The sequence below is a fragment of the Pogoniulus pusillus genome, chromosome 7 (genome assembly GCF_015220805.1).
Source record: "Pogoniulus pusillus isolate bPogPus1 chromosome 7, bPogPus1.pri, whole genome shotgun sequence".
Taxonomy (NCBI): domain Eukaryota; kingdom Metazoa; phylum Chordata; class Aves; order Piciformes; family Lybiidae; genus Pogoniulus; species Pogoniulus pusillus.
The window spans coordinates 2,345,879-2,361,024 of NC_087270.1; the positions used below are offsets into that span (position 1 = coordinate 2,345,879).

At 50.0% G+C, this 15,146-nt stretch overlaps 1 protein-coding gene across 1 annotated transcript; it reads left to right on the forward strand.

Annotated features, from left to right (window-relative positions):
• Positions 1–1,118: 1,118 nt before the first annotated feature.
• GZF1 (GDNF inducible zinc finger protein 1) lies at positions 1,119–14,924 on the forward strand. Its single transcript, XM_064145729.1, has 7 exons — positions 1,119–1,223; positions 5,073–6,466; positions 7,969–8,063; positions 9,341–9,508; positions 11,016–11,173; positions 12,863–14,159; positions 14,199–14,924. Exons 2-6 carry the CDS (start codon positions 5,094–5,096, stop codon positions 13,217–13,219), a joined length of 2,151 nt encoding a protein of 716 aa, XP_064001799.1. The 5' UTR covers positions 1,119–1,223; positions 5,073–5,093; the 3' UTR covers positions 13,220–14,159; positions 14,199–14,924.
• Positions 14,925–15,146: the final 222 nt, after the last annotated feature.

The following is a 15,146-nucleotide window of genomic DNA, read 5'->3' on the forward strand; positions in this document are numbered from 1 at the left end:
TAAGCAGCATTCTTCTGTGTTCTTAACTCTATCAATAATTCATAGAGCTTAGTAGTAGTAGTAGTCTGCTATGACCATACATATTGTCACTGGTGGTGGATGTTTGGAGTAGAGCTACTGATCACCTGCTTTGTTCTAATCTTGGCTTGCCAGTTGGTTATTTCTTTTTTAGGGTTACACGTCTGCGTTGAAAAAAAGTAGTGGTGTACTTCTCCTGGTCCAAGTTACCTTTCATCTCTGAGTGAAAATTCACTAGGAATTTGTGTTGAATTAATCACTGCAGGAAATGGATGCAAACCTCATTACGTACACAGGTTTTAGGTCTTGGTTCTGTAAAGTTCTTCAGTTGTCTTAGTGCGCCTGTAGTTTGTGTTTCAGTCCTGGCAGTACTTCTGTGTTTGCTTAGGGGGCTGAAGACAAAAAATGCCCCAAGGAGAATCATAGAATCAGTCAGGGTTGGAAGGGACCACAAGGATCAGACAGTTCCTATGCCCCTGCCATGCCCAGGGACACCTTGCACTAGATCAGGCTGGCCACAGCCTCAGCCAGCCTGGCCTTAAACACCTCCAGCCATGAGGCTTCCACCACCTCCCTGGGCAACCCCTTCCAGGCTCTCACCACCCTCATGCTGAGCAACTTCTTCCTAACATTCAGTCTGAGTCTACCCATCTCTAGCTTGGTTCCATTCCTCCCAGTCCTATCCCGACCTGAAAGCCTAAAAAGCCCCTCCCCAGCTTTCTTGTAGCCCCCTTAAGATACTGAAGGGCCACAATAAAGTCAGCTGGGAGCCTTCTCCTCTCCGGACTGGACAGCCTCAATGCCCGCACAGCAGAGCAGCTGCAGCCCCCTGCTCCTCCTCGTGGCCCTTCTCTGGACACCTTCCAGCACCTCCGAAGCTCCGGTAAGAGGGGCTCCAGGCGGTGCTATCACTTGTGGGCAGGGTGATCTGGGGTCGATGGTTGAACTGGGTGCCCTCGGCGGCCTCTCCTCCCCAACCCGGGGCTGCGCTGCTGCGCGGAGGTGGCGCTCGGCCGCGGTGCCGGGCAACAGCGGGCGCGTCCAAGCCATGTCACTTCCTGTGCGCCGCTGCGGCGCCTGCGCACTCTGCGGCCCCGCCGGTTGTGAGGCGCTGCGGAGGGCGGCGCTGGCCCTGGCAGCGCTTGCGGCCGCCGCCCGCAGCCAGGAGGGTGAGGAGCAGCCAGGCCCCGGCTGGGGGCTGCCCGGTGAGTGCGGGCTCGGGAGGGGCTTCCCGCCGGACGCGCGGCGCCGCGGCGGAGCTATGGGCGGAGCTGGCCTCGGCCCCACTGCGGCCTTGCTGCCTCCCGCAGCCACCGGCCGCTGCCTTTTCCCTCGCAGCCAGGTGGCCGCTGTGGGCCTGGGATCTCTGCCCTCGGCACGGAGCTGTTTTCCGCCCTGTCTCTGCCGTGTGGGGTCGGCGGGACGTGCTTTCAGTAACAGCTCCCTTAGTGGAAGGGAGATGGGTAGGCTCTCCCTCATCGCCTGCTCCGGGTGCGGGCGGACTCTTCCCTCTTCCTGTTAAGGACTGCCGCCTGTCTTTTGGGCTGTGTGTGCGCCTGTGCTGCAGGCTGTTCCCAGGCCCATCTGTTCAGGCCGCCGTGGCTCCGAGGAAGAAGCTGACGGAGGAGGGCAGCAGGCCTCATGTGAGCAGTGGGGATACCCTGTCGTTCCATGCAAGGCACCTTCCGGCCTGGCCTGGGGTCCCTGTGTGTCTCCCAGTGCTCTTACGGGGGCTGCTGGGTCTGTGTGGGGTTCTCTCGCTCGCTGTCTGAAAGTCGAGCTGGGTGTTTGCTGCAGCGTGCTGACCTTTATAGGGTTGACTTCTGCTTCGTACTGCAGGCTCTGCCTGTTGTGGTGGCATTTTAGCTGCAGCAGCTGGAGCACCCTGAAAGGAGCAGGTTGGATCTTAGCAGTAATCTGCATGGACTTGGCGCAGAAGAGCAGAGCAGCTTGTGGAACAACCATCTGTTATATCTAGCTGGTCCTTTATCTCTTCTCAGGTAGTTTTGTCTCTGGAAGGGAGCACACACAGCATACGGATGACCTTATGCAAGGGCTGCTTTTCTTTATCTCAGTTTTACAGACCAGTCCTAGCAAACAGCTTTTCAGGCCTTGCCTTTTAAGATGAATGCATCATACTTGCGTTGAAGATGTCCTGCCAGCTCCCATGCTCAGCTGGTTGGTATCTTGTCACAGCAGTGGCCACAAAAAAGTCTTCACAGCACAGCAGATCTTATAATTTATGTTGGATACCTGCTTTTCTTCTGAACCCATTCCAAAACAGTGGCAGGCAGGCAGTGTGTTTCCACAGGGGCTTTTGATTCGGTAGATGCTATCTTACTGCATCCAGTTGTGGTGCCCATAGCGCAAGAAGGACATTGAACTGATGGAGCAGGTCCAGAGGAGGCCATGAAGATGATCAGAGAGCTGGAACACCTCCCTTGTGAGGACAGGCTTAGAGAGCTGGGCCTATTCAGCCTAGAGAAAAGAAGGGTCCAGGGAGACCTTAGAGTAGCCTTCTTGTAGTACCTGAAGGGAGCCTACAAGGAAGCTGGGAAAGTGCTTGTAGTGATAGGACAAAAGGGAATTGATTGAAGCATGAGGAGGGCAGATTTAGACTGGAGATGAGGAAAAAATTGTGAGACACTGGCACAGCTTGCCCAGGGAGGTTGTGGATGCCCCCTCCCTGGAGGTGTTCAAGGCCAGGCTGGATGAGGCCTTGAGCAGTCTGGGCTTGTGGGAGGTGTCCTTGCCCATGGCAGGAGAGATTTGAACTGGATGATCTTTAAGGTCCCTTTCTTCCAATCCAAACCATTCTATGAATCAATACCAATACGGAGTTGGGAACTTGGTGAAACTGAGTAGGTTGCAGGGGAGTGCTGCTCAGAGCATGTTCACAGTATCACAGTATTATTAGGATTGGAAGAGACCTCACAGATCATCAAGTCCAACCCTTTAGCACAGAGCTCAAGGCCAGACCATGGCACCAAGTGCCACGTCCAGTCCTGCCTTGAACAGCTCCAGGGACGGCGACTCCACCACCTCCCCGGGCAGCCCATTCCAGTGTCCAATGACTCTCTCAGGGAAGAACTTTCTCCTCACCTCCAGCCTAAATCTCCCCTGGCGCAGCCTGAGGCTGTGTCCTCTTGCTCTGGTGCTGAGAGAAGAGAGCAACCTCCTCTTGGCCACAACCACCCTTCAGGTAGCTGCAGATAGCAACAAAGTCACCCCCTGAGCCTCCTCTCCAGGCCAAACAACCCCAGCTCCCTCAGCCTCTCCTTGTAGGGCTGTGCTCAAGGCCTCTCCCCAGCCTCGTTGCCCTTCTCTGGACACGCTCAAGCATCTCAATGTCCCTCCTAAACTGGGGGGCCCAGAACTGAACACAGCACTCAAGGTGTGGTCTGAGCAGTGCAGAGTACAGGGGCAGAATGACCTCCCTGCTCCTGCTGGCCACACCATTCCTGATGCAGGCCAGGATGCCACTGGCTCTCTTGGCCACCTGGGCACACTGCTGGCTCATGTTCAGGCAGGTACCAATCAGCACCCCCAGATCCCTCTCTCTCTGGCTGCTCTCCAGCCACTCCAACCCCGGCCTGTATCTCTGCATGGGATTGTTGAGGCCAAAGTGCAGCACCCTGCACTTGGAGCTATTGAACCCCATCCCCTTGGACTCTGCCCATCTGTCCAGGTGGTCAAGGTCCCACTGCAGAGCCCTTCTGCCCTCCAACCCAGCCACATCTGCCCCCAGCTTGGTGTCACCTGCAAACTTGCTGATGACTGACTCCATGCCCTCATCCAGGTCATCTATGAAGATGTTAAACAGGATGGGGCCCAGCACTGATTCCTGATCAGGGTTCACCGGACTATTGTTTGTTGGTGGTTCACCGCACTATCGTGTTGTGGGATCAAATATTTAGCCCAAAGAACTCCTCTTTTTTTGAGAGCTTTGCATCAGCTGAGTACATTTCTGGGCAATAAGAATAAAACCTAAATGGTAGTGGAGGACTGTCTGTGGGCACTCAGAATTTAGAGGCTGTTAGGATGAGTGATGTTTTTTTTTTTTGACAAGAGGAAGTTTTATGCTTTCTTAGGTTTTCATTTAAGCAGTTAGAGTGTGATTGTGCAGGCTCTTAGGCATTGGTTGCTTAAGCGTTGGGAGTTTTATCCCAGTCTTGTTTAAAAGCCTTATCTCAAAAGCCTCTAAGGAAGTGTTTATTTGGTCTGGCAGTGAAGTTGTTCTTAATCTTCTCTGTCTCTTACTGCTTGGTTAAGAGGAAGAATTATTTCTCCATTCCACATGCTTTAATGACGGCATTTCTTTTGATCTTCCTCTGTTTGCCTTGTCCCTGTAATGGTCTCTAGTTAGTGTTCCAGGTAATATTGCAGGCACCATTTAAATTACCTTCAGAGCAATCTCTTTGACTGGTGCTGTGGCTTTAGATAAGATGCTTTCGGAAGCCTGTTGCTTCTAAACAGACTTTCACAATGCTGCTTTGTCCTCAGGCAGCTCTAGTGCTTAAATCTAAAGTGAAGCTCTCTCAAGAGTCTGTACGCTGAAATCTTTGAGTTTTGCAGATTCACAGATTGCATTGGGTTGGAAGGGACCCTCGAAGGTCATCTTGGCCAACCCCCCTGCAGTCACCTCCAGCTACATCAGGCTCCCCAGGGACACATTAATTCTGTTATTGAATGTCTCCAGGGATGAGACCTCAGCCACATCCCTGGTACAAAGGCAACCTGTTCCAATATTTTCCCACTCTCATTGTGAGGAACTTTCTCCTGATGTCCTTCTAGACAGTCCTGCTCCAGCCTTCCTGTCGGTCCCCTTCAGATATTGAAATGCATCTCTAAGGTCTTCCTAGAACCTTCACTTCTCCAGGCTGAATAGCCCCAATTTGTCCAGCCTGTCTTCATAACAGAAGTGCTCCAGCCCTCCAGTGATCTTTGTGGCCTTCCTTTGGACCTGCTGCAGCAGGTCTACATGTCTCTCGTGTTGGTGTCTGCCAGTTTCATTAGTTTGGGGGCAAATAGCTAACGTGCTGTGTGGTTTACAGCTTTTCACAGAGAGAAGAAAGATGGAAAGTAATGCTGTGCTGCTGGAATCCAAGTCCTCTCCCATCAACCTGCTGAACGAAATGCATCAGCTGCGTCTCCTGGGCCACCTCTGCGACGTGACGGTCAGTGTGGAGTACCAAGGTGTCAGGGCAGAGTTTGTGGCCCACAAGGCTGTCTTGGCAGCCACCAGCAAGTTTTTCAAGGAGGTGTTCCTCAATGAGAAGGGAATGGATGGCCCCAGGACCAACGTGTTCCTCAATGAAGTCCAGGTCGCTGATTTTGCTTCATTTCTGGAGTTTGTCTACACTGCTAAGGTAGAGGTGGAAGAAGACAGAGTGCAGCGTATGCTTGAAATAGCTGAGAAGCTGAAGTGCTTAGACCTCTCAGAAACCTGCTTTCAGTTGAAGAAGCAGATGCTGGAATCGGTGCTGTTGGAGCTGCAGAACTTCTCTGAATCACAGAGCTCTGAGGAAGAGAGCTCTACCCAGTCGAGCACTCCGATGGAGTCCAAAGCAGCTGCTGTGGCGGAAGCTGACCAGGCAGGCTGTCCTTTGGCTCCTCCAGATGGCCCAGCAGACAGGCCCAGCAGCAGAGCGTCTCCTGAATTCCCAGCTGCCAAATCAAAAGAGAAAATGGACAAGAAGAAGGAGATGGTGAAGCCTCCTTACGCCAAGATCAGGAGGGCGAGTGGGAGGCTGGCTGGGAGGAAAGTGTTTGTGGAGATCCCGAAGAAGAAATACACGAGGCGGCTGAGGGAGCAGCAGAAGGATGGAGGGGTTGCTGTGGAAGAAAACAGGTGTCCTCAAGAGCAGGAGGTGTGCGATGTGGAGAGGGAGGAGGAGGAGGAGGAGGAGGAGGAGGAGGAGGAGCAGCCGCCGGCAGAGAACAGCATCAAACCCGAGAGCAAAGAATGCAGCTTTGAATCGGGAGCAAACCTGCCGAAGTCCGAAGAGGATAAAAAGAGGCGAGGCAGCAACTTCAAGTGCAGCACCTGCGAGAAGGAGTTCCTCTACGAGAAAAGCTTCCTCAAGCACATCAAGCACAGCCACGGCATCGCCGCCGAAATCGTTTACCGGTGCGAAACCTGCAGCCAGACCTTCGCCAACCGCTGCAACCTCAAAAGCCACCAGCGCCACGTCCACAGCAGCGAGCGCCACTTCCCTTGTGAGCTCTGCGGTAAGAAGTTCAAGAGGAAGAAGGACGTCAAGAGGCACATTCTCCAGGTTCATGAGGGTGGTGGGGAGCGTCATCAGTGCCTACAGTGTGGAAAGGGGTTGAGCTCCAAAACTGCCTTGAGGCTCCATGAAAGGACGCATACAGGCGACAAGCCTTATGGGTGCACAGAGTGTGAGGCTAAATTTTCTCAGCCTTCTGCACTTAAAACACACATGAGGTATGAACAGACTTAATTGGCCTTGTTAGATTCTGGGGGGAGAAGCAGAGTCCCCTGGAATGCACTTTGAGCCTTCAAGTGAAGTGGGGGTGTCAGAGAAGGCTTCGAGGAGACCTTGTAGTAGTCTTCCGCTATCTGAAGGGGGCTACAGGAAGGCTGGGGAGGGATTATTGACAAGGTCTTGTCATGACAGGACAAGGAGGAATGGGTTTAAAGTGTCAGGGGAGATTGAAAGTGGATGTTAGGAAGAAGTTGTTTGCAGTGAGGGTGGTGAGACACTGGCACAGATTGCCCAGGGAGATTGTAGAGCACAGAAGCACAGAGTGGGATCTTTGATCCCATTCTGTGCTCCACAACCTCCCTGGAGGTGTTCAAGGCCGGGTTGGATGAGGCCTTGACTGACCTGTTGTAGTGTGAGGTGTCCCTGCCCATGGCAGGGGGTTGGAACTGGCTGAGCTTTGAGGTCCCTTCCAACCTAAACCATTCCATGATTCTATATACCTGACCAGAAAGTGTCCACATTTCCTTCTTTGTGTTTTTTTTTCCTTCCCTCTTTTTTTTCTCAACTTGGTTTTCTATTTTTTTCCACCCTGCTTTTCAGCTTCAGGGAGTTGCTGTCATTTTCTTTAAGGCAAAGTAGAGGTGTGTGGGTGCTGCAGCTGAAGGGCAGAGAGAGCTTTTCTCATGAGAGCAGCCCTGGTGTGTCCCCCGTGAGGAAATCAACCCTCCCACGCTTGATTCTTTGGAGGATTGGGGCTGTAATTATTTCAGCTCATTGGATGCTGCTTGGTAATTGATTTAGAAATGTTTTGCAATAAGTGTAAACCGACTAAGATTTGTCCATTTATTAACTTGAAGAACCCCAGATTTGGGTGCTGAGTCTAGCAAACAGCTAGTGTCTGGCTATAAATGGGCTGACAGGGGTGAGTGAAGCTCCAAAGGCACCCACACAGAGCTGATGGAATTGCTTGCGCAGAGACTCAAGGGTGGAGGTGCAAATGCACCACTTTGAAGCTTCATGGGCAAGAGAATCTTTATCCAGGCAAAAATTGTATCTATTGACCCTGCTTTTACCATTCTCCTGTTCTTTTTCTGGCATGACTTTCTCCCCTTTGTGAATGCTGGAAGCTCAGTGCTGGCCTAGCTGGTGTGTTGTGCCAGTCTGTGGCGAGACTTGCTCGGCTTTCTGTATGTGTTTTGACATCTCTGCTCCTTCTCGTGATGAATTGCCACAAAAACTGGCCTGTGTTGACTGTGCTCCTGCAGCAATCTTCAGGAGAGTTCCTGAAGCTCTGTGTGGGCTGAAAATTTCAGTTAGAATTTAAACTGGGGTACTGGTTTAGGCCACAGTAGTTCTGTAAACGGCCCTTTCTGTTTTAGAAGGCGCTGAATTCTTGCACAGGTCACTCTTCAGATAGCAGCCAGAGTAAAGAGAGCCTGCGTTGTGCTGCACAAGCCAGAAGGGGATTCCTGGATGCTCTAATGCTGCTTTCTCTTTTCAGAATCCATACTGGTGAAAAGCCTTTTGTCTGTGATGAGTGTGGTGCCAGATTCACTCAGAATCACATGCTGATATATCACAAACGTTGTCACACAGGTAAGGCCGGCTCTTGGCACGTGCTGCCTTTAGGAGGAGACCCTGCTGTGCAACCAGGAGATCTTCTCTTCAACCAGAAAATTCGTTTTGTGTGTTGGGTGGATATTTTTGGTAATATAAAATCAGATGTTCTCCTTCCTAGACAGTTTTACTGAGTGAGGGTCCTAAAGGTGGATAGGCAGAGAATGAGGAAAAGGAATTCATGAATGGCTGGGTCAAGGCCTTGAGCAGTCTGGTCTAGGGAAAGGTGTCCTAGTCCCATGGCAGAGGGTTTGGAACTAAATGATCTTTAAGGTCCCTTCCAGACCAAACCATTCTGTGAATCTGTGAAAGACAGGAGGAGTTCCCAGTGGACTGGGAACAGGCTGCTTGGCATGGTCCTCAATAGCAAGGTTGAGATTGGATAGTAGAAGAAACTTTTCCACAGAAGGGATTTTTAGAACACTGTGACAGGCTGCTCAGGGAGGTGGTGGTGTTGCCACCCTTGTACATGGTGCAGGACATGTACAAATTACCTCATCCTGCAAATTTGGCAGGATTTGGTAATGGTTGGATGATATTTAGAGGTCTTTTCCATCCAAAACGATTCTTTCTGTCCAGGCTACAGACTGGTGTTTGGAAGTGACCCTTTACCACATTTGAGTTGTGTTACATTTCTGCATCTCTTCACTGACCTGCTGCCTTCTCCCACTGACTTGGCCCTAATGTGGATGGCAGAAAAATGTTAAATGACAATGAAATGTAATTCCAAGAACGCTTTGTGACTGGTGTCTTAAGTAAAATTGCCTGCTTACCTTGGAGACCTTTCATCAGAGCTGTACACAGCAGTGGTCAGGATGTGCAGAGGGCCACAAAAACGATCAGAGGAATGGAGCACCTTCGCTGAGACAGTTGGGGCTGCTCAGCCTGGAGAAGAGAAGGCTCTGGGAAGACCTTAAAACATCCTTCCAGGACCTAAAGGGGGCCTACAAGAAAGCTGGGGAGAACCTTTTTACAAGGGCTGGTTATGACAGGACAAGAGGCAATGGTTTGAAACTAGAGAAGGATAGATTTAGGTAGACACTAGGAAGAAGCTCTTTACTGGGAGGGTGGTGGAGGCCTCATTCCTGGAGACATTCAAAGTCAGGCTTGATGGCTCTCTGAGCAACCTGATCAGGGGTGTCCGTGCTTACTGCAGGGGGATTGGACTAAATGAGCTTTAAAGGTCCTTTCAAAACCAGTGCTTGCCATGATTCTTTGTGTGTGATGTTTAATTCTCCTTCTCAACCTTGCTGCAGGGGAAAGACCTTTTATGTGTGAAACCTGCGGGAAGAGCTTTGCCTCTAAGGAGTATCTGAAACACCACAACAGAATCCACACCGGATCCAAACCCTTCAAGTGTGAAGTTTGCTTCAGAACGTTTGCACAGAGGAACTCCCTTTACCAGCACATAAAAGTCCACACAGGTGGGAGGTGCTTTTGTGTTTGAGGTCACAATCTGAAAGCTGTGGATCTCACAGCTGCATTTATTCAGACAAGGGATTTCTCCATGGGTGTCTCCTTTTGGGATTGATTCTGTGGTTCTGTGTAGATGTGGCGCTGAGGGATATGGTTATGTGGTGACCTGTGCTGTGCTGGTAGGGCTGTGAGGATGATGAAAGAGCTGGAACATCTGTCTGATGAAGAAAGGCTGAGAGACCTGGGGCTGTTTAGCCTGGAGAGGAGATCTTATTAATATTTATAAATATCTGAAGAGTGTGTGTCAAGAAAAAGGGCCAGACTCTTTTCATGTTGTCCTGTCACAGGACAAAGGGCAGTGGATACAAACTGGAAGACAGGAAGTTTCACCTCAACAGGAGTTAAAACTGTCCTGTTGAGGGTGATGGACCCCTGGAACAACAGACTGCCCAGAGAGGTTGTGCAGTCTCCTTCTCTGGAGACTGTAAGGGCACAAGCTGCGTGACCCACCCTAGGTGATACTTCTTTGGCAGAGGGGATTGGACCTGCTGATCTTAAGAGGTCCCTTCCAATCCCTACCATTCTGTAACTGTATGATCTTAAAGGTCTTTTCCAACTCGGCTGATTCCATCTTGTCTGAGTGGTTGTTTGGAGGAGTGCTCAAACACAGTGATTGCAGTAAGACAGTTTGTGATGTGTTTGGAGAGAACCTTGTGGATCATGCTCATCTTCTAATGGGGAAAACTTCTATTTTGGGATAGGAATTTAGTTGCTAGTGGGAAATAGGTTTAAAAATGTGGAGGCTTCAGTGACTGGCCAGATTTATGTAATGCCTGCTTACTTCAGGTGCATCAAAATTGTCTGTTAGAATTTCAGCTTACTTGAAGTTCCCCAATGAGCAGCTTCTGTAACACCCCAACAAAGATTTATAGTGTGGTTTGGACTGGATGGGACCTTAAAGAGCATCTAGTTCCACTCCCTCTGCCATGGGCAGGGATACCTTCCACTAGCCTAGGTTGCTCAAGGCCTCATCCAGCCTGGCCTTGAACACCTCCAGAGAGGGAGGCATCTGTAACCTCTCTGGGCAACCTGTCCCAGTGTCTCACTACCCTCACTGGAAATAATGTTTTCCTAATGTCCACAGTCTAAATCTGCCCTCTTCAAGCTGCAATCCATTCCCTTTCAACCTATCACTTCAAACCCTTGTCAGAAGTTCCTCCCCAGCTTTCTTTTAGGTTCCATATAAGGTACTTGAAGGCCACTATAAGGTCTTCCCAGAGCTTTCTCTTCTCGAGGCTGAACAGCCCCAACTCTCTCTGCCTGTTCCCATAGGGGAGGTTTTCTAGCCCTCTAATCATCTTTGTCACCTCCTCTGGACCCGCTCTAGCATCTCCATGTCTTTATGCTGAGGCCACTAGAACAAGACACAGTACTGGGGGTGGTATCTCAGGAGAGCAGAGCAGAAGGGCAGAATCTCTTCAGTGGTCCATGCCCCGTGTGCTGCTGTGCTTGCAGGCGAGCGGCCCTACTGCTGTGACCAGTGTGGGAAGCAGTTCACCCAGCTGAACGCGCTGCAGCGCCACCACCGCATCCACACCGGTGAGAAGCCCTTCATGTGCAACGCCTGCGGCAGGACCTTCACTGACAAATCCACCCTGCGGCGCCACACCTCGGTGAGATCTGTCACTTTCTAGTGCTGCAGCCCTCCCCCGTGGCCGCCTACCTATGTCTTAACTTTCTCAGGCCCGGAGAGAGGACTTCAGTTTGATTTATGTGGAGTTTGGTGCACTGTCTTCTCTGATAAGGCCTGGTGGTACTGGTATGGGTGTAGGCTTGGGTGTACCTTCTCCAAAAGCCTTGTCAAGTGCTTGTGAAGAGATGTCACAGTTTGTAGATCAGTCCAGTAATGGAAAGAATGTTTATGATGTCTGGTGAGTGTGGTGATGTAGCTTGTTCCATGCACCTAGATGTCATCAGTAGAGTTAACTGCTGCGATTGGTGAGTCGTGTCCACAAAGCAGCAAAGCTGGGGAGGGGTCAGGAAAGCTTCTCAGGGGCAGCTGAGGGAACTGGGGGTGTTCAGCCTGGAAAAAATGAGGCTGAGGGAAGACCTTCTTGCTCTCTACAACTCCTTAAAAAGAGATTGAAGCAAGGTGAGTGTCTGTCTGTTCTCTCAAGTGACAAGAGGAAATGGCCTCAAGGTGTGCCAGAGGAGGTTTAGGTTGGGCATGAGGAACAATTTCTTCCTCAAAAGGGTTGTCAAGCCCTGGAACAGGCTGCCCAGGATGGTGGTGGAGTCACTGAAGGGATTCAAAAGAGTTGTAGATGGCAGGGGGGTTGGACTGGCTGATCTTCTGAGGTCTCTTCCAGCCCCTGACACTCTGTGATGGTGGTGCCAAGGGAAACGGTTTAATGGTGGCTTGGCAGTGCAGGATTGATAGTTGGACTTGATGATCTTGAAGGTGTTTTCTAGCCTAAATGATTCTGTGATCCTGTGATCATTGAGTCCAACTCTTAGCTGTTGAGTTCACCATTAAACTGTGACTCTTAGCACCACATCTACACAGCTTTTCAATCCCCTCAGGGACAGGGGCTCTGCCACTGCCCCAGACAGCCTGGTCCAGGGCTTGACAATGCTTTTGGGGAAGGAATTGTTCCTCATGTCCAACCTAAGCCTCTTGAAGGTCTTTTCCAATGTAAGTGCTTCTGTTTCTGTACTGTCCTTGTTTTGGGATACTTACAGAATCATGGATTGATTTAGGTGGAAGGGCACTTTTAAAGGTCATCTGGTGCCATCCCACTGGAGTGAGCAGGGGCATCTGCAACTAGAGCAGGTTGCTCAGAGCCCTGTCCAACCTGCTCTGGAATACTTCCTGGGGTAGGGTATCTGCCACCTCTTTGGATGACCTAGGCCACTCTCAGTGTAAAAAAATCTCTTTTTTTTATCTATAATCTAAATCTCTTTTAGTTTCAGACCATCAGCCCTTGTCCTATCACAGGTTCTCCTAAAAAGGTCTATCCCCATCTTTCTTGTTGACCCCTTTAAGTGTTGAAAGACTTCAATAAGGTCTCCCCAAAGACTTCTCTTCTCCAGCTGAACAACCTCAACTCTCTCACACTGTCACAGCAGAGGGCTTTCAGATCTCGAATCATTTTTGTGGCCTCTTCTATACCAGCTCTAACAGGTCCATGTACTTCTTGTGCTGAGGACTCCAAAGCTGGAGGTGAGATCTCACCAGGGCAGTGCAGAGGGCGATTATGTGGCATGTAAATGAAGGTCTACCAGCATCAAGCATGAGCTGAATCCAAGCTTTCCAAACAGTCATGATTTCAGCCTTCTGTTTTTTGTCTGTTTCATTTCAGATACATGATAAAAACACCCCCTGGAAGTCCTTCCTTGTCATCGTGGAAGGAGCATCTAAGAACGATGAAGGTCACAAAACAGAGCTTCCTGATGAGGAGTATGACATGTCACCTAAAATCCCAGAGAAGCTGCTGTCCTTCCCAGAGAATGGCCACTATCAGAGCTTGGCTGCTGTCCCAGGCAGTGTGACCCCCCTGCATGACAGCAGCTCTGCAGCAGGAACAGACTGCAAGTCCAATGGGACACCACGACCACAGGAAGCCCTCATGGCTACCACTCTGAGTGACCTGACAGTGCTTCACACACAGACTGACTCTGCTCAGCCACAGCTTCATGCACTGGTCAATATGGAATGATTTGTTTCTTTACAGACTCTTTGTACAGCCCTTTGCCAGTATCCTGCTGTGGGAGCTAGGAGAAACTATAAAAAGGAAGCAGGACTAGATGTGATTTCTAGAGCTGGATTCCAACAAGGAATTTCCAGCATTCCCTCCATATCAGGACAAGCTGGGAGATGATGGGATTGAGAACAGCCCTGATGAAAAGAACTTGGGGGTGCTGGTGGGTGAGAAGCTGGGTATGAGCCAGCAATGGGCACTTGCAGCCCAGAAAGCCTGGGCTGCATCAAAAGAAGTGTGGCCAGCAGTGGAGAGAGGTCATTCTGCCGTTCTGCTCTGCTGAGACCTCACTTGGGGAGTACTGTGTTCAGCTTTGGGACCCCCACACAAGAGAGTCCAGCACTGGAGGGCCACAACACTGACTGGAGAGCTGGAGCACCTCTCCCATGAAGACAGGCAGAAAGAATTTGGGCTGCTCAGCCTGGAGAAGAGAAGGCTGTGGGGAGACCTTAGAGCTGTATTTCAATATCTGAAGGGGACTGAGGAGGGACTGTTTGAGAAGAGCTTGTGGTGATAGGGTGAGGGGTAGTGGTTTGAAACTGGAGCAGGGGAGATTTGGGTTGGACATCAGGAGGAAGTTCTGCACAATGAGAGTAGAGAAATACTGGAAGAGGCTTCCCAGGGCTGTAGTTGAGTCCCGTCCCTGGAAAAATTTAAGCTCAGTGGGCAGCCTGATGTAGTTGGAGGTGTCCCTACTGACTGAAGTGTTGGGTAGATTCCTAGATTCATAGAATGGTTTGGGTTGGAAGGGACCTTAAAGGTCACCTAGTTCCAGCCCCCCTGCCATGGGCAGGGACACCTTGCACTAGCCCAGGCTGCTCAAAGCCTCATCCAACCTGGCCTTTAACACGGTCAGGGAGATATCAGGGCCAGAGGTGCATCCCTCTTCTAGGAGATGGCTTAGCAAAGTTAAAGCATTTAGCTGGCTGAATCCAAGGGGATTTTGAAAGTGGGAGCCCTGTGTCATCAAGGACATCTCAGGAGAGCACTGGATGATGTCTGAGCCTGGTTGCCACGCAGAGGAGCAAATCTGAATCCTGGCTCCGTGATGGAAAGAGCTGCTCCCACCTGTCTTGTTACCCTGCTTGGCTCCTACTTCACCTCATAGATCAGCTGGTCCTTGCTATGCCCAGGACAGGTTGCAGGTGAGCAGCATAACTTCTCCCTGGCTCTGAGCTTTCAGCTTTTTTATGAAAAGAACTGTAAAGAAAAAAAAACCACAACTATTTATGAGCTGTAAGCATCTTTAGTCATAAATAAACTGGAGTGCTTTGCTTTTCTTAAGCTCAGGAAATGCTAGTTCAAAGGTGCATTATAAAATAGCAGCTGGTTGGGCTTCTTTCTTAAAGCTTTGGATGAAAAGTGAGATAAAATGACATTAAAAGAATTTATTCTACTCTAAGAGTCAGGTTCAGAATGGACAAAGAAGCTCGGTGCTGAAGGAGATATTTTTTCAAGGTGTTTCTTACTCAGTTCTGAAGCTTCACCTTTGACACACAAAGGGATTTTTTTATATGATTGTCAATATGTTTTACATCCTGTCAGCAACAGTATGAGGCTTAAAGTATTCTGCTTTATTCTGTATGTCTTGCTTTCCAAGAGGACAAAGTGATCTTTTGGAGAGCTTTCTTGTTTGCCATACTAAAAGAGTTTGACACTTGAATTGGTTTCTCTTTCTGCTGTGACACTGGAAGTGCTCTGAGAACAAAGCAGTGGAGAGTGTGAGCAATATTAAGTAGAAGATATACTTCCTGATTATGAAAATGATTAAGCACTAATACTGGGAAGCTCCAGGACTTGTGATGCTGGTGGCTGAATCAAATCCTGGAGCAGAAAATCAACCTGCGACGCAAACACTTTTCTCTAGGCTTTGTCACTTGTTCTT

Coding starts and splice junctions, on each gene's coding strand:
- GZF1 (XM_064145729.1), top strand. CDS start 5,094: ATGGAAAGTAATGCTGTGCTGCTGGAATCCAAGTCCTCTCCCATCAAC. Junction 8,064..9,340: donor TCACAAACGTTGTCACACAG/GTAAGGCCGGCT, acceptor ACCTTGCTGCAG/GGGAAAGACCTTTTATGTGT. Junction 11,174..12,862: donor CCCTGCGGCGCCACACCTCG/GTGAGATCTGTC, acceptor GTTTCATTTCAG/ATACATGATAAAAACACCCC.